General features: G+C 35.7%; 2 protein-coding genes and 1 long non-coding RNA gene across 7 annotated transcripts in view; all 3 read right to left on the bottom strand.

The window, feature by feature from the left end:
• esr1 (estrogen receptor 1) overlaps positions 1–1,580 on the bottom strand; it is a 28,243-nt gene extending 26,663 nt beyond the window's left edge. For 3 of the 5 annotated variants that reach the window (XM_067416811.1, XM_067416812.1, XM_067416814.1), the window contains exons 1-2: positions 1,542–1,580; positions 113–1,412 (exon numbers count right to left, since the gene is read on the bottom strand). The gene's annotated coding sequence lies outside the window, so the exon portion shown is untranslated. The remainder of the gene's footprint in view (positions 1–112; positions 1,413–1,541) is intronic. The other 2 variants (XM_067416813.1, XM_067416815.1) reach the window with 1 other exon arrangement.
• A 5,363-nt stretch (positions 1,581–6,943) lies between these two features.
• Positions 6,944–13,740, bottom strand: armt1 (acidic residue methyltransferase 1). Its single transcript, XM_067416816.1, has 5 exons — positions 13,597–13,740; positions 11,839–11,944; positions 11,480–11,721; positions 10,659–10,824; positions 6,944–8,976 (listed from the first exon to the last, which is right to left on the bottom strand). Exons 1-5 carry the CDS (start codon positions 13,647–13,649, stop codon positions 8,197–8,199), a joined length of 1,347 nt encoding a protein of 448 aa, XP_067272917.1. The 5' UTR covers positions 13,650–13,740; the 3' UTR covers positions 6,944–8,196.
• Positions 13,741–14,327: 587 nt separating this feature from the next.
• Positions 14,328–16,672, bottom strand: LOC137041783 (uncharacterized). Its single transcript, XR_010898146.1, has 4 exons — positions 16,111–16,672; positions 15,800–15,852; positions 15,633–15,686; positions 14,328–14,856 (listed from the first exon to the last, which is right to left on the bottom strand). It is a non-coding gene; the product is annotated as an uncharacterized lncRNA (long non-coding RNA).
• Positions 16,673–18,580: the final 1,908 nt, after the last annotated feature.

The following is an 18,580-nucleotide window of genomic DNA, read 5'->3' as shown; positions in this document are numbered from 1 at the left end:
TTGTAACTGCTAATAACAGAAGGATATGCTTGATTATAAGCCACTAGATCGACAGTAAAATTCTTGTGAGAATGTATGAAAAAAATAGCTAAAACATTTACAACATCCTTACCAAAATTCAAATCAATCAATCCTCTGATTTATAAGTTTAGCCCCATCACAAGTAGCCTGGATGCATCCCCTCGCTGCTGTATCTCTGACTTCCTGTGTTCCTTTCACTGTCTGTCGCTTTGGCTAAAAAAAAATAAAAAAAACGAAAGAAGATGGGGTAAACAAATTAAAGACAGGTCGATACTGGCGGTCACTCTTCGGAGCAGGTCATGGCAACCAGGTAAACAAGAGATAGGAGGTCACCACCTGATTCACTTGCCAGAACCTTTGGATTTCCACTTTACATGATGCCGAAATGGGAAATTATACTTCAAATAATTTATTAACTTTGTTGAATGATTAAGAGGTTCACAAGGGACAAACAAGTCTGTCTGTTGATAATCAATTCTCTGTACTGGCAGCTATTAAAGATGAAATGGAAAGTGTGTAGGTGTCTGCATTCATCGTTCAATTCTGTAAGGGAGGCCTTGGCTAATCGAGTTTTGATTTATCTTTGAAAGGGAAAACATATACCCCCAGTTTCACAGTCAAGGCTTAAGCTAGTCCCAGACTAAAACGCATGTTTAAGCTGTTTTAACTGAAAACAACTTGCACTGATATCATTTAAAGTATCTGTGGAATTGTTTTGTCTTAGGATGCACACCAGTATTGTTTTTTTTTCTAGGCCCATTTATAAAAGCTACTTAAATGTCCTAATTGAACTAAGGCCCAATCTTAGCTTAGTCTAAGCCCCATCTATGAAACCGGGCCTTATAGTATTTTTATACTCATTTTGAATAATATGCACTACTGTTCCAAATGTTTGGGGTCAGAAATAATTGTTTCTTATATAAAATAAGGTACTTAATAGTTTTATTCAGTAAGAATCAGCAGTGATAGTAAAGAGCTTTACATTGAGATATTTAAACACTCTAAAAACCACTGTTAAAAACAACCCTAAAAGGGGTACTAAAAACTTAAAGGGGTAACAGTTACGTTACTTTAAACTTAAAATACTCAGTCCATACAACCACTGGCTTGCATAATTAATTCGTTTTCTATCCTATTTTAGAATAAAGCATATTTTACATCGTTTTAATACATAATGGCTGCATTTAAGCTTGTTTAACAAATATTATAAGTAAAAAACATTTAGAAGTAATTCAAGTTTAATCGACCGGTCTCTGTTGTCCCGTTTCCACCGTAACGGCGCTGGATCTCGTGCCGGAGCTGGTGTAATGTTCAGCGGGTACACTTCTAACTTTAGACCGCCGTCCCGCGTTTCTCTCGTAGCCGAAATATGCCGTGACCGACTCCATGACCTGTACATAAAAATAAAATAAATAAAAAACCACTGTACAATTTTAAGAACATATTTTAACATCATAACTATTTATATTTCGTATTAAGTATTTATATATATATTTTTTTTTAAAAAAGCATTAACTTACATTTTATGCAAGAGCAAGTTCAGGCGTTTGGTTTCCGTCCAGGGGCGTAACTACAGACAGTGCAGGCAGTGCAGCCGCACTGGGGCCCGTGCGGCAGGGGGGCCCGCAGCGCACACGGGCCCATGCCCACATTGCAAACGGGCCCATGGCGACAAAGTGACTCCGCAGAATATTGTGACACTCACATTTCAAATGAAAAGCACTGGTTTCAGATTTCACACGGCTGTCGCGCTCTACCGTCACGCTTAGGATATACTGACCACCTTTTTCATCAGAGCATGTGAGCGGAGCACAGTTGCGTGATGCTCGATCCGCTAGATATTCCGCTCTATGCCAGTGAGCTCCACAATTCACTATAAAATGTGAATTATTTGATTTAAATCTAGCGATTTCAAGGTTTCTTTAGACGTTTGTTTCATGTTTATGTCATGTATTCACCGAGTTTCAGATTCTCGCAGATAGAAAGCGCACCTTTTTTATTTATTTTACTAAAGCACAAAGTTTTGTTGTTATGTGAGTGTACACAAATAAAAGTGGACAATTAATATTTATAATTATGTCTCACATTTATCTGTATGGCCAAAAATTACGGAGTATTGCGAGTTATAGGCTATCCCCCGTCATGACTCGTGAGGGGGAAAAACAGCCGGTACGTGCGTTCTTCAGCCAGAGGGTTAAAGAAACCGAAGCCTATTTAGTTTCAGATTTATGTTTAAATAATAGCCCATAATATAATTTATTATTATTATTATTATTATTAATTATTTTAGTTAGGGATGCATCAAATATTCGGGCGAAAATGGACCATGTGCATTCTCTCGGTGCATTCTTGGCCGAAAGACTTTCATCACCGAAACAATACGTCCGAAATGTGGGCTTCGTCCCGTTTTTTAGCCTGTCTCTCCAATCCGTAGCGGCTCTGAGCAGAGCGCAGCGCACGTCAGAAGCAGAGGTGTGTGTGTGTGTGTGTGTGAATCTGAGCGTCATTGGTCTGTCACCGCTCGTCAATGTCAAAATATTTGATAAAACCAATCAAATCAGAGAAGGCGGGCTTTATGGGCACACAGAAACTGCTGAGGCTGAGCGCACTTTTTTTTTTAGGAGCGCAACAGTAAGATAAATGCAGCTAAACTAAACATTCATGTTTGACAGCTTCTGCTTTAAGTCAGAAATGTTAATCAAAAGAAAAAAATATTTAGGCGAATTAATAAACTTGTGTCTAATTTTTAGACATTTTTAACTGGAAATATGCCTATGTGATTCATAATGTAGGCCTAATTAACGAACAAGAAATATTAACAAAGCCATTTTCATCAGATTAGGCATAAGATTAATAATAAATGTGTATATATTGTTAATTAATATAATTCTATTTTTAACATACAGTAAATATATATATTTTTTTTAACTCAGCTTTTCCAGCTTGTATTGGGCATAAGATTAGTATTGAATGTGTTCATATTGTGATTTTAATCAACTTAAAACTTTGATAAATAGTAAATTAAGTAAGTAGATTATCTTAAAAGAACATCTTAAAATGCTCATATGTAGATCATAGAAATCAAAATTTTCTCGGGGGAGCATGTTAGAACCCCCTAACATTTGGGATCTTGGTGATTATAAACCTGCCTACATTATTGGGTATGATTAATGCACGTACAGTATGGCCATGCAGTAAGGTGTTAATATTTGCTTTATAAGTAATGATAAACAGCCAATATCTTAGGGGTATGCATGTTTGTAAGCTATTAGTTAATAGCGCAATTTGGACCCTAAACTAAATAGTGTTAACATTTTTTCTACAGGCCTACCCTCACTGGGGGCTGAGCCGCCCTAAAATAAAAATCATAGAAACGCCCCTGATTTTCACCATCATCACCCGCGTGTAGTGCCAGAAGACGCGAATGAGAACATCTGTCTCTGTGCACTCATCCGAAAGCACGCAGTCTCACAGCGAGCAAACATTGAGTTCTCTTTCAAGTCTTGCGTTTGAACGGACAAACTCACAAAAAAAGTAGCCTATGTCAACATGTCCATCTTGATGAGTCTCTAGTAATATTGTTATCTACTTTTTTTGGCCTTCAGAACATCTTAAAATACATATATGTAGATCCTAGAAATCTAAATTTTCTCGGGGGAGCATGCCCCCGAACCCCCCTAAATAACTCACATTTGGAATCTTACTGATTATAAAAGAGTGTCTTTTTTACCATTAAGGAATGTAGGCCCTACGGTGACACAGAATAAGCCATTAATATTTGATTTGTAAATAATAATAAACAACCGATATCCTGATATGGAAATGAAACCTGACCCTAAAGTGTTACATATGCTTGGTTAGGGGGGGGCCTAACTGCATAGCCTGCACTGGGGCCCATCATTAGTAAGTTACGCCACTGTTTCCGTCACTCGAAAATACCGTTGCAACACTCATTTAACGTTGGGTGACTCAAAATTAAACGACATACAGCACAATAATGAATTTATAGAGAATTTTTTTTTACATAAACCTCTATTTTACCGAGGACATGCACCAATTCGACGGAGCTACACTGCTCCTCCATGAAGAGGCCCCAAAAAGCCCGCGATAAATGCTGCCTTCACGTGCTATCGGAAATGTGATAATTCTGACTTCTGAAGTCGTGACTACAAGATTATTGCATTCAAGTTTCAAAATTTGAGGGCGTTCATGTGAAATTTATACATAGAAAACTCGTATTTACGATAATTCCGAGAGCACGTGAAGGCAGTAAATATAACTCAAGCCCTGGGTTGTTACGTCTGACCTGTCACCTGACCCAAGGTCTGACCGAGGCATGATCAGGACCTGGAGGACCCAGCACAGACGGTGAAAAAATTTAAATAAAATAAAACCCAGGACACAAAAACTACCCAAACACTAAATTAAAAAAATGCTCCAAAAACCTCAACCTAGCATTTTGGGAAAAAAAAAAAAAAATAACCCAACAGATTATTTAAAGAAACACCGCGCGCACACACACGAACTCTGTTTATATATATATATATATATATATATATATATATATATATATATATATATATATATATATATATATATATATATATATATATATATATATATATTAAGCAACTTTTTAAGCAATTCAGCATCATTAACCATCACAGGAATTAATTACATTTTAAAATACATATGTTAAAATAATGTTATATATAATGTTTTTACTGCTTTTTTAACAAATAAATGTAGCCTTGGTGAGCATAAAACAACATAACTTAAAAAATCTTAACCGTGTCTGAGCTGTCTCTTTTTAATATTTTTATAATTATAATTTATGGATAAAATATTACGCTCTGTCCTCAAACATAATTACTGCTAATAGATTTTAATCAAACATAAGCTTATTTTTATTTGTCTGTTTATTTCTCACAACTTTACAGATATAAAATAAGCATGTTCATTTTCAAAATAGAGCTAATATCAAACTCTATTAAACACATTTTATTCGACACAGTGTGTATAATGTACATAGAAGCCAGTGTCAGTTTGGCACATTCAAGTCTCAGTCTGTTGCCAGCAGAAGAAAAAACTACATGAACTACAATACATCTTACAATCCTTTATTTGAAGCCAACTCAAATCTTTAAGTCTGCATTTGAGCTTAGCTCTCGCCAGAAGAACTAGAACAGTTCAAAGACCAAAACCATGGCCTTGATTTTCGGAGAAAAGAAAAAACCATGTATGCAGTCCTCAACTGACCCCTAAACACAAAAAGATAGCGTTTATTACGTAACATCAATGCTATGGGGTTCATGACTCTTTTCTTTGCTCTGTAGAGGCAAGGCTCCTTGGAGACCCCAGGAAGCATCCACTCATCTCTGGAACTAATTATTAAATATTAAATACCACACAAGAATGACATCGCTTTTTTAAAGAAAAAAATTGTATTTTCTAAATTGCATTCAAAACACAGAGTTGCCATTTGAGTATACGCACAGTATATATAGTATCCAGTATAATAACAATCTTGGTGCAATTCTCCACACTGCACACAGTAAACCTGCTTTTAAAGTGCTAGACGATAAAAAAAATAACTCTCAGAGATGGCGATGGGCAGTGTTTTCATCAGACAAAAAGCAGAATGTGTTAACATATATTGATGTTAGTAAATGATTGGCTAAAACAAAACCTTAGAAGGGCATCTGCATTTCATATAACCCCCTTTGAACCGGTGTCCTCCATTTTGCCATTGCTTTACTAGAATTGCTTTTGTAATCAATTATTTAATGGTTTACTTCTAACTAGAGGAGTAAAGTTTGTTAATAATCTTTGAGGTTGGCTTGAAAACGCCTTGTCTGAAAAAAACTCTTGAATTGAATTGGAAATATTGAAGTTGGAGACAGCAAGGGAACGCATACGTTTCTAGAATGATTTACCACATTGCTAGCATGTTTTAACACAAATTAAAAGAATGTAACATGCTTTAACATGTTAGCTTGAATTAGCATAATGCTAACATGTTTTAACACATTGTTAGCATACATTTGTATGTCGCTAGCATGAATTAACATGTTACTAACATGAATTACAAAACTGCTATAATTTTTAACACATTGATAGAAATGAACAGGATGCTAACATGCTGTTAGTATGAATTAACACAATGCAAACAAGTTAGTATGAATTAACACGATGCTAACATGATTTAACATTTATAGCATTTTGCTAAAATGTTTAATATGAAATAACATGTTGGTAACATGATTTAACATGTCACTATTAATTAGCACAATGCTAGCATGATTTAAAATTTTTAAACATGTTTTACCACATTGTTAACATGCATTAGCATATTGCTAAAATGATTTAACATGTTGCTAGCATGAATTAACATGATATAAATGATTTGACATTTTGTTAACATCTTATCATGAATTACCATGTTGCTAACATGTCTTAACATGATTTGACATTTTGCTAAAAAAAAGAAAAGAAAAATACTCTGCTGGCATTATTTTGCATGTTTCAAACATGTTTTAGCATTTTGTTAGCATCAGTTAATGCTGCTAGAATGTTCTTAACATGAGTTAACATGATTTAACATGTTAACAGGTTATTAGCATGAATTAGCGAGTTGCTCGCTTGTTGTAGCACACTGTTAACGTGTCCTAAGCTAGTTGCTAGGCTTTGCCAGTGACAGACACACAGTGGATGAAGCTTCAATACACTAATAGAGTTAGTGTGATAAAGTTTTGACCCCCTCAATGAAAGCATATGGGACATATATGGTTTTTTATCTTAGTTTTTAAGAAAACCATAAGTCAGATCAGTTTCAAAAGATACAGAGACCCGAGTCAAAACCGTCTGAAGGTCTGAGCCGAGTTTAATGGTTGAAGCTTTAAAGCTCTAGGAGGAGATACCGTTCAACTTTTTGAATCAGAAGAAGTTTATATAGTAGATCAGTACGTTGGCTTTGTCATTAAAAAAGGCCAGAATACATACACCTTTCACACCATCTCAAGCAGTTTTGGTCAATAACATTTAACTACAAGTTCAAATTCACTGTGCAATGCATCATATCAAACAAGACATGGAGTTTTATGAATGTACACGTCTTAATGTTCATATCTGTATTCTTTAAGGAATCGTACACAATACACATCAGCAGTGCAAACAGAAAGCCATACACTGTGTAAACTATGGTCAGGTTTCTCTTCAAAACCTTACTTTTCTATCAACAAGAACATCAGGTGCATCATATGTTTGATATGGTGAAGCATTACGGTTCATTGCGACTGGCTTCCAAGCAAAACAAGTGTTGGATGAAAAACATACAAGCCAAGATACACAACAACACATTTGTTTGGCATGTTTTTAACTGAAGCAGCATCTTTAGTGCAGTTTATCACTCTCTCATCAGTGAGGCCTCTTTCCTTTAAAGGGTTAATTCACCCTAAAATTACATTTCTGTCTTTAATTCCTCACCCTCATGTCGTTCCAAACCCGTAAGACCTTATAAGATATTTTTGATGAAATCTGAGAGCTTTCTGGCCCACGATAGACAGCAACACAACGGTGTCCAGAAAGGAAGTAAAGGCATCGTTAAAATAGTCCATGCGGCTACAGTTCAACCTTAATGCTATGAAGCAGCGAGAACACCGTGTATTCTCTTTCGTGTCAGTCTCTGACGTTGTATGTAAACACAGTGCAGCACTTTTGTAAATCTATGTCAGAAAGTCGGCTCACCATTGGCCAACACACTGTTCACATGAGCAGGAGCTGGCCAATGGCGAGCCGGCATTCTGGTGCAGAACCAGGAAGCGTTGCACTGTGTTTACAACATGAACGGCATCAGAGACTGGCATGCAAGAGAAGAGATTGTTGAATAAAGTTGTTATTTTTGCGCACAAAAAGTATTCTCGTTGCTTCATAATATTAAGGCTGAGCCACTGGAGTCACATGGACTATTTTAACAATGTCTTTACTACCTTTCTGGACCTTAAAAGTGGTAACGTTGCTGTCTATGGAGGGTCAGAAAGCTCTCAGATTTCATCAAAAATATCTTCATTCATCTTCTGAAGATGAACGAAGTTCTTACGGGTTTGGAATGACATGAGGGTGAGTAATTAATGACAGAAATTTAATTTTTGTGCGAACTAACCCTTTCAAACGCGTCTACCGTTCTCTGTGTGGACTGGAAAACTGAACCACAGCGTATTTGCCATTGGTCATCCAGTGTGGATCCTGAGAGCTGAGCTTCTCAGCCTGGCCCGGCTGTAAGCCCACCTGAACATCAGCCTTCAGTGTCCTAAGACTACAGAGAGGGGCAGGTTTGAACCCCCTGAGCGCCCGATCGAACAGAACCGTGTGCTCCCATTTCCTATCGCCAGTCAGCTTCCTGTAGTTCAGGTCTCCTTTAAAGAGAATCAGATCCGAGCCCTGGAGCGTACCGTAGAGATCAGCTGCATCCGGCGCCATGTCGCAAAACTCGTGGGGCAAGGTCCAAAAAGGGTGGTCATGGTAGGACCAGGTGCCCTCCTTCATGAAATGCTTCCATTGGACGCCGCTAGCAGACATCCACTTGTGATTGGCTGCCACGGTCTGCATGATGGTCCACTCAAAGTCTTGTTTGGTGACGTCTGAGACAAACCATGGGATGGACTTGCCATGAAATCTGATTTGCTTTGCTAGTCCGGCAGAAACAAGGAAGTCGGCAAGGACCAGATCGGTAACAAGTTCAAAACCAGCATTGTCCAAAACAATGTCCACTCTCACATGCTTCTTTCCTGAGGATCCGGACCCTTGAGCAGCAACCAACGTTGACCAAACCATGTTGGAGTCATCCACTAGGATGAAGCGCTGGAGATCAGGGAGGGAATCGATGGGATTGGACCTTTGAGAGTTGTCCTGACCGGCAGAGATGGACAGATCACACTTGTTTCCCCACAGAGAGACCTACAAAATACACAAATAAGATTACGTGACATTATGGTACCTCCAACAGTCTAATATCAATAAAGCAGACAAGCACATGCTGAAAACAATTGCCGCCCCTAGGCATGTTACCTGGCAGCTCAAACCTGATGTCATTTTGGCTAACAAGATTCTTTGATCTAAATTTAATATGCGGGTCATTAAGGTAATGGTTTACGGCTCAGTGAAATCGATTAAAATCTTGCATCTCCAAGAAAACAAGGACTTTTCCTTGGCTGTCTGAAATCGCCCACAATACCCTTAAAGGGATAGTTCACCCAAAAATGAAAATTCTGTCAATAATTCCTCACCCTAATGTCATTCGACCCCCGTAAGACCTCCGTTCATCTTCGGAAGACAAATGAAGATATTTTAGTTGAAATCCGATGGCTCAGAAAGGCGTGATTTCAGCAGATTGGTGGTTTTGACATGCCATCCGAATCATGAATCAATCTGTGGATTCTAACCGTTTGAAACTTTCTTTTGAAATTGGCCCATCACTATATGTCGTTATCTAGGGGTTTTTTTTGCGATACTGAGTATCGGATCGGCCCATCCCTATTAAAAAGTGCCCTATTTAAAGGGTTAGTTCACCCAAAAATGCTAATCCTGTCATTAATTCCTCTCCCTCATGTAGTTCGACAACCGTAAGACTCATCTTCACACACAGATGAAGATATGTGTTTAAATCTGATGGCTCAGAAAGGCCTTCATTGACACAAATGTCATTTCCTCTCAAGACCCATAAAGGCACTAAAGACGTCGTTACAAAGCCCATCTCACTACAATGGCTCTACAATCATTTTTTATGAAGCAAGAGTTATATTTTGTGCGCAAAAAAACCCCCTAAATAACGTATCTGCCGATACTGATACCGATCCAATACCAGCACAGTTTTGCAGCAAAAGTTACTCTGGAAAAATCATGAGTGAAAACTTTTAGTGGGGAACAAACAAAAGTCAAATCTGGTAAAATGTTACACATTGTTGTAAAATACATTAATGGAAACAAGTAGGCCTAAATATATTTATAGAAATAGGGCCTACATACTAAGAAATGAAAAGACATATTATTAGATATTATAGATAGTGCAGAACAAGAAAGGCTATTAATAATCTTTCATTGCGCAAAAGTTTTTTAAAATAAGCAATACAGAGATGTTATTGACTGCACTCATTCAATCCCACAATGCAGCGCAATAACAAGTGTACAATTGATGTATGCTTAACGGCTAGCGAATACCCATAATGCACTGTTAGAATCATGTGTTGAATTAATTCCCGTGTCATGCCAGGAAATGGCGCCCACAGCTGAATCATCCATCCATTTTCCAAACCGCTGGTCCAGTGTAATATCACACAAGTATAAAAAAAAATTTAATTGATTATTAAATTGATTATTCATGCTAGTTTCCATGGCAGAGTTCAAGATAAATCTTTTCATTACTACTAGAGCTGCCAGTTTTTTACGTTTAAAATAGTTAAACAGCCAGCAGAAAGTATGTAAAAGCAGAAGCTCTTTCGGCACACTTGGTGTCTGAACTTGTTTTTGGTGTTGTGTTCTTATGTCATATAAACATAAGCATGTTGCATAAACCATTGTTTTTAAAGGCAGGGCCAGGGATCCTTGAATTATTCTGCAGCTGAAAGCATGGACATACCAACCTGAAGCAACCTGAGAAAGTTCTCTCGCAGCTGCATCTCACTCATGTTCTCCATGTTGGTGATGAGCTCCTGAAGGTACGTACACAGGCATTTAATCGCTTGCTGAGATTCAAAGAAGCTTTGCGTCTTTCCCTCCTTATACACGTCAAAGTTATTAATCGGTGGACTTTAGGAAACAAAATGAAAAAAACAAAATAAATTAATTATATAATTCATAATGTATTAATGCAACGGAGAGTAATTAAATCAATTACACCCTTGATATAACAAAATATTATATAGAAAATAAAACAACAAAGCACATTTAAGATAGCACTTGAAATGATTCTTTGATTTAAAAGACACTAAAGTGGTGTAAACTACTTCATTAATGATGAGGATACTATAGTATTTCGATAGCAAGTCATACTTTTTTTTACTTATCACAATTTTCTTTAGACCTTTAAAGAACAATCATGTACATATTTTAATGTTCTTAATGTCATAAATCAGTCCTATTATATATATATATATATATATATATATATATATATATATATATATATATATATATATATATATATATATATATATATATATATATATATATATATATATATATATATATATATATATATAAAATGTAATTACTATATGGTCATGTGTCTGTAAAACACTTAAAAATATGTTCATAATAATTTATCAATTGATTCTAAATTTAATTTAAAGCATAACATTTAATTTACATTACACAGGATATGATTTTGTGTCTTTGTAGAGTCTGTGTGTATAATTTCTCTGTGGCCTTTTTTTATTTTACCCTATTAAGCTGATTGTCTTACTTCATATACAGCGCCTCCTGGATCCTCCGGTACATGTAGCACTCCATATAAAGCCATGGTGACTTGAACCAGCTGACAGGCTGCCCGTCCTCCATCAGGTCCTGTTGTCTGCACATGTATTCATTCCAGGCCTCGGTGTCCTCAGCATTATCAGTCAGAACCAGCGCAGGCTTGTCCGTCTGCAGCTCATTCCTCAGCTTGGACAGAAAGGAGATGGCCCTCTTCTCTGCCTGGATGCCCTCCTGATGAAACACATCATCTAGAAGTTAAACCTGAGAAAACTGTCAGTACAGGTGTATTTTATTTTATGAATAACATAAGAAAACTTTGTTAAATGTAACAAGTGAAATCATAAATACCTTTCCATATTCTTTGAAGAAATTGTCTTTATTGCGATGTAATGTGTCTACCACTTTTGTGAGTATGGTTGGTAGTCTATCTCTAACAGTCAGATAGGCAAAGGACCTAGAAATAGTGAATAATTAAAAATGTCATTATTATTTGTTTTGTTATTTAAAATAACTATGATTCAGACATTTTCTATGGAAAAATCTAGCTGTTACACAGACAGACATAACTTTCACTAGCACTAGTATAAGAAAAGAAATGCATCTAAAAAGTAATAAATAAAAGGTATTTTAGGTCATAATTAGGATATGCCACTATCATTACATCCAGGTTAGTCATAATTATATGCATGTTTCCATGATTTGAAGCGCCAATGTTGCCAAAGAGGCTGGCAGCTCATTGGGGCGTTTTGAATCATAGCCACTTGGGCTCTTCACACATTAAACCTAGCAAATTAAGGTAAAATGACCAGATTTTCCAGTAATATGTTCTGTATTTTTATCGTAAGTCACTATATACCCGCCACTAACAAAATACCAATCAAAATTCCTTTTTTTCACTATCTGTCTATTTTGACCATATTGTGTTTTACTTCTGAGTGACAGGCATTAGGGGATGATCACCAGAGATTGATTATGTAATATGGATTATGTAATTAGACTCCAAAAATTAAAGTTAAGTAGTTGTAATTAGATTATATTACGTTATAAAATACTCACATTTCACTTTAACAAGTGTTTCTCAACACTGTATATCTAATCAACTGATTAGCACATTAAGCATTCTTTGAATTATCACTCAGTTATGTTGAGATATTTAACCATGCATTACTGTCTTTAGAAGCTTTTGTCTTTCAAACACATTATATGATGTACAAACTCATGTAATTTCATTACAGGCAATGCAGGGATTCCCCAACTTTTTCATCAGCTTAAATTTCTTTGACCTAATAATATATAGATTTAATGTGGTTCTCTGATGTCAGTTAATGGTCACATGACATGCAGGTAAGCAAATAAATTATTTGTAAAATATATTATTAAAATAATTATTGTGTTGCTTTTATTTTAGTAAGTCTTAATGATTTAATTATTTAATAGCTTTTCATTAAACTAAAAAAACTCCGCAGTTCCTTCACGAACCCTAATGCAATATTTAAATACACTATGTTGTTGATAACAAAGAATGGAATCTTTTCTTTCTCTTTGTATTTTTATATCAATATGCAACACGATCATTCTACTCAAATCAATCTGATAAACAAAGTAATCTAAAAGTAGTTCGAAATTACATTAATGTAATAGATTACGTTGCTAACTACAATATTTGTCATGTAATTTGGAATCAATAACCGACTACAATTAGTAAATAATCTTCCCAGCTCTGATGATTAAACAGTAACGTTACGTGTTTTAGCGGGTTTAGCTCTTAAAGAGACGCATAATACTAGTTACAAACACAGTACTGAAGTTACTATAGTAACGTTACGCAGTAGCGTGCTAATGCTTCTTCACACATAACATCATTTACCGATATGATTAATTTTAGAAAATGTCCTTGTCACACCACATGATATGTAAACGGTAAATGTAACGTTACCAGTAAAGACCGTGCGTGTAAAAGAGACTGTCAGGCTGCCTCTTTGACTCAACGCAGCATTCATTCGTTGCAATTAAACACGATTAATTTCTTGACGTTGGCTAATTATACATAAATTACGTCAGCAGGTAAGCATGAAAGCAAAACTATGATTATACAGACAGACATACCCCTCAAACTTAGCAGAGAGTGACGGCGGGGGGGACATTCCCTCTGCCTCCATCTTTGCAATCCAAACAGGAAGGACTGGATTTTCAACAAACTTTATTTAAGAACGATGGGTGACCAACTATCAATGTACAGGTATAACATAAATAAATACACTCTGTATGCTTCACTCGTATATCGCGGAAACACAACACATTAAATCACACAAATAAACAAGTTATTTGTCGTTTTATGAAACATTAAAGCCAATTTGAGCTGTCAGCCACTCGGAGACAGGTCTAACTGCAGAACCGCAGAACCCATATACGTCACTCACAACGCTCTGAGGACAACAGCGCCATGCCACAGTCTCATGCCGGAAGTGGGCGGAGCTGATTTATCTTCGCATACATTGCTCTATTTGGAGCGTTTCAAGCCCAAATTTTAAACGATGTTAATAATGTCAAGTATTTAATTAATAAGTTCTAATTGAAGATAGATAGAGAGATGATAGATAGGCTAGATAGATATACTCACTCATAGTTAAATCAAATAAATATGTTTTAAAATAAACAATACTGGATATTAATACAACATAAAATAATTTACGTTAAAAATGTATTTATAAAAAAAATATTGTAACGTTTTTAAAGTAAAAAGTTGCTATTATTTTTTATTTATTTATATTATGTCTTAAATATTATATTAGATAAACTGAACACAAATCTTAACACACAAAAAATGAAAACAAAGATTGAGCATTTGAACATTTATTTTTATGACACAATATATTTGTTTTTTACTCAAGCATCTCAGAATAAACCTTTTTTTCATAGTACATAATATATATTACACAATTCTACACTGTTGTGCATGATTCAGATTAATCAAACAAACCCCAAAACACACAGAAATTGTTTAATTTTATAAAATGTTCCTTAAAAATCCCCTTAAGTAGCAAAGGCATCATATACTAGCTTGGGTTTGCTTTAGAAAATACACAATCAGACCAAGGGGAATAAATTGAGCTAAGTTGAAAGTAATTGCACAGCAGGTACATGACAAATTAAATTTAAAATAGATGTAACCTCTATAAACATTGACAACTGTCTCTTTGGCCAGCTGTCGGTCAACCATTCAGCCTGTGAAAGTTGAAGGGCTTTTTCCTAGTCTTCCACTTTCAAATTTCAGAAATCAGGGCTCTTCCACTAAACTGTTGAAAACTTTTGGTTGTTCCACAGTCTTTACACTGCAGTGCAGAGGTCTTCTGTGATCCGTGGCTCCTTCATGAGACAAGGGTACAAAAAAATAGGATGAAATGTTGGAAGTGTTTTAACAATATCGTGTGTTGAAGTCAGGATGTAGCATGTATAAAAAAGTTGTGAAATTCAATTTCTCATGTCTAAATTTCTGACATAAATGATACCCTGTCACAATCAAATTAATTAACCATTTTCAGTTCAAAATGTATACAGAAATTAAAGGCAAGCACTTCATAGGGCTTCTCACACTGAGCTTATCGTCATTCTAAACACACCTTTAACCTCGGGTAAAGTAACATTTCACACTTTTATATTTACGTGCTTTGGACAGTCACTGAAACACTGTGCACTCAATATAAATAATAAAGTCGGCATTGAAGAGGAAAAACATCAAATGCAAACAGAAAACGCAATTGCAGCGAAGAAGAGACCATTTAAATTATTGTATAGTCTGAAATGTCCATTCAGGATAAACTTGTAATACAAGGACATGCAAAGCTTGAGCATTTATGAAAACATATTGTGTGCAGTGCAGTGTCTGTCAGTGACCCGATACTGCACATATGTTATCCCATGGTTTATTAAAGTACAGTGTGGAACGGCAGTGTATGAATACCCAGGATTAATTGTTCATCTCAGGTAAATTATGATCAGTGTGAAACATGAAGCAAGATAACCCAAGATTCTGTATACCCGGAGTTTACTATTTCAAGTGTGAAAAACCCTAATGTTTTTTATCCTAATGAAGGGAAGCTTGTATTTTTAAAAAAAAATTACCTTTTCCTTCTTTTTCTTACCATTAACATGACGATCCTACTGTCAATAGAGCCATCCAACTGTTGTGGAACAGTCTAAAACAATCGAACATTATAGAATAGAAGAACATTCCTGGAAAATGTGACATATAACAACACACTATCTGTATAAGTAGCTTATGTCTTTATTAGAGCCTTTTAAAACTAACCTTGTTTTTGATCAGCTTCCATTATCCTGGGTGACATTCTGATAGTCAATTTACTGCAACAAAATCAAACAGATATATATAATGCTTGGTTGTGTACTTAATTTAATTTTAATGGGACACATTCAAACACATGAAATAGTGTTTGCATTTTGTTAGCTTAAGCACTATATATATATATATAGTACACTTGATAAAAATATATATAAATATATATACACTTGAAATTTTATAACCAACTAATTCAAAAGGGACAACAAATAAATACTATTTCTTGCTACTGTGTATAAACAAATAACTCAAAACCTTCATACCTCCATGGACAGCTGCTTTTTGAAGTGAATTTGAAGGTGTACTGTGCCATCTGGTCAGTTTAAAACACTGGGCAGTAGAAACTGTTGCAGAATGTCTTGCATTGATGTACATGAAGTAAAGCTGATCCTCTCCAAATCGTAATGCCTCAATAAATTAGTGGGAAAAACACATAAAACACTGGTCAGTATCAGATAAAAGCAAATAAAAAATACGGCGCCAACAACAAAATAAAATCACAAACAATTATGTTACTTAAACCAAGACCATATCAACAGACGCGATAGACATCGTAAAGCAGAGCACATTAGAAAAAAATAGAGCCACGTTCTGTATAAAGTGTTAATACAACAACGATGGATCAAATACACAACACAAATAAACTTGATAGATTAAACCACAACACAAAACAGCTGTTTACCGTGTTCTCTTCTTCCGCCGTGCCGATTGTTTAGTTTTCGTGAACTCCGCCCACTTCCGGCATGAGACTGTGGCATGGCGCTGTTGTCCTCAGAGCGTTGTGAGTGACGTATATGGGTTCTGCGGTTCTGCAGTTGGTTATTATTGGCCACTCGTGATCGTTGACACACTACTGTCCTCTAGTGGCCGTCTGTGCCCCATTTTGGCCACAACAACACATCAGACTATATTTGAATAGTCTAGTTTGTTTATATTAGCATAGTATTCACAAACTACACTGTAATTCTTTTATTTAATATGAATTCGAAAGAGGCTCCACTGGCAAAAATGAGAGAACATCTTAACCAGCTGGTCTCTCAGCCAGTCTGCTGGCTGCTTTATATGGTTTTGGCCACTTTTTAGCTGATCAAGCTGGGTGACCAGCCGGCCTAAAACAATAGCTTATCCAGATAAGACCAGAAAGAACCAGCATAGTTTGGTTTATAAGTTTTCAGCAGGTTAGTAGTCTTAGGATATCCTTTAATGAAAGAGAGACCTTAAAGGGACAGCTCACCCCGAAAATAAAATGTTGTCATTACTCATCCTCAAGTTGTTCTAAACCTTTATACATTTCTGTTATGCTGTACACAAAGGAAGATATTTGGAAGAATGTTTCTAACCAAGTAGATCTCGGCTCCCATTGTAGGGGGGAAAATACTATGGAAGTCAATGGGGTGGGGCGAGATTTGCTTGGTAACAAACATTCTTCCAAATATATTTTTTATGAAGCAGAACCACAACAAAAAAATTATAGGTTTGGAACCACCTGAGGGTAATTAATTTGTATTAATTTATTTGATTTATATGACATGGAGATAACATTTACATTGGACGAACATGCGTTTGCTTGAGTGTTTTAGCAGATGCTAATTTTCAACACCTGTCCCCGGGAAGCTTTTTAGAAAGGGAGAAAAACAATAATAATAATAATAATAATAATAATAATAATAATAATAATGCTGATAATAATAATGCCTACAATAAAATAATAATACTAATAATGAAGGAAAAGCGTAAAATGAAGAAAAAATACCACAAGATTACGAAAAGAGAGTGAGAAAAAACTGTGAAAAACAAAGCAATAATAGCCCTATATTCAAAATTACTTTCTTACACAACCTATAGAGCAAAGGCAACATGATCAGACAATAACCCAGTGGTAGGCTATTATTGTGAGCACTGCTGTTTTGTTTTTAACCAGAATTCTCTTTTTTTGGTTGAACTATCCCTTTAAATACAGATCTAAGGGGTTGTTACTGATTAATTGTCATTGATTAAAAAAAGATAAATCAGGTCTGTTTTGTATATCTAATCTACATGTAATCTCCAGTAAGAACATGTTGCTTGATAGGGGTACTAACTTACTAAACCAGTTACATTTTATTATCCTGTCTACGGACACTAACAATTCAAAACCATTTTTCAGCTAATGTGCCTTTCAGAAATTGGAAACAGAAACCATAGTCCCATGGTGCCTTTATCACCCAACCAGACCACATGGCCCTCACAGACAGCTTGTTTTCTCTATAAAGAGACACCACCCCCCAACTTCCCTTTCCTTGTTCTTTTTAAAAAAAAAAAATTTAAACCCACGACTTAAAAATTGGCATCCTCATTTTAAGGTCTTAAATGTCCAGGCTGTAGTAGACTACTTTTATATTTTCTTAACAGTTTATGGCGATTCTTGCGTGTGTTTGTTCATGTGATTTCCCCAGTGTTATTCATTTCCTGACATCTTTAGCAGGCCTGGTCAAGCGAGCTCACATCCTGTTCCCCTCAGTAGTGAAAGCTCAGAAACTCTGGGAAGGGAAAATGTAAATCTTTTCACCTTTTGCACTGTTGAGAATGAAACTGGTGATTTTCTCAAGGTAGCAATTCTTTTTGAATTTTTTTTGAAAAAATTCTCTTTCAACAAAAAAGTAGGCTAAATGCATTTAAAGGCATTATTTCAACAGTATAGAGAAAAAACCTGGAAAAGGTCAGGATGATCCAAATAACTACTTTTTTATTTAA

The sequence above is a fragment of the Pseudorasbora parva genome, chromosome 15 (genome assembly GCF_024679245.1).
Source record: "Pseudorasbora parva isolate DD20220531a chromosome 15, ASM2467924v1, whole genome shotgun sequence".
NCBI lineage: Eukaryota > Metazoa > Chordata > Actinopteri > Cypriniformes > Gobionidae > Pseudorasbora > Pseudorasbora parva.
The sequence above is the reverse complement of the archived record's forward strand: the minus strand, read 5'-3'. Positions and strand labels throughout refer to the sequence as shown.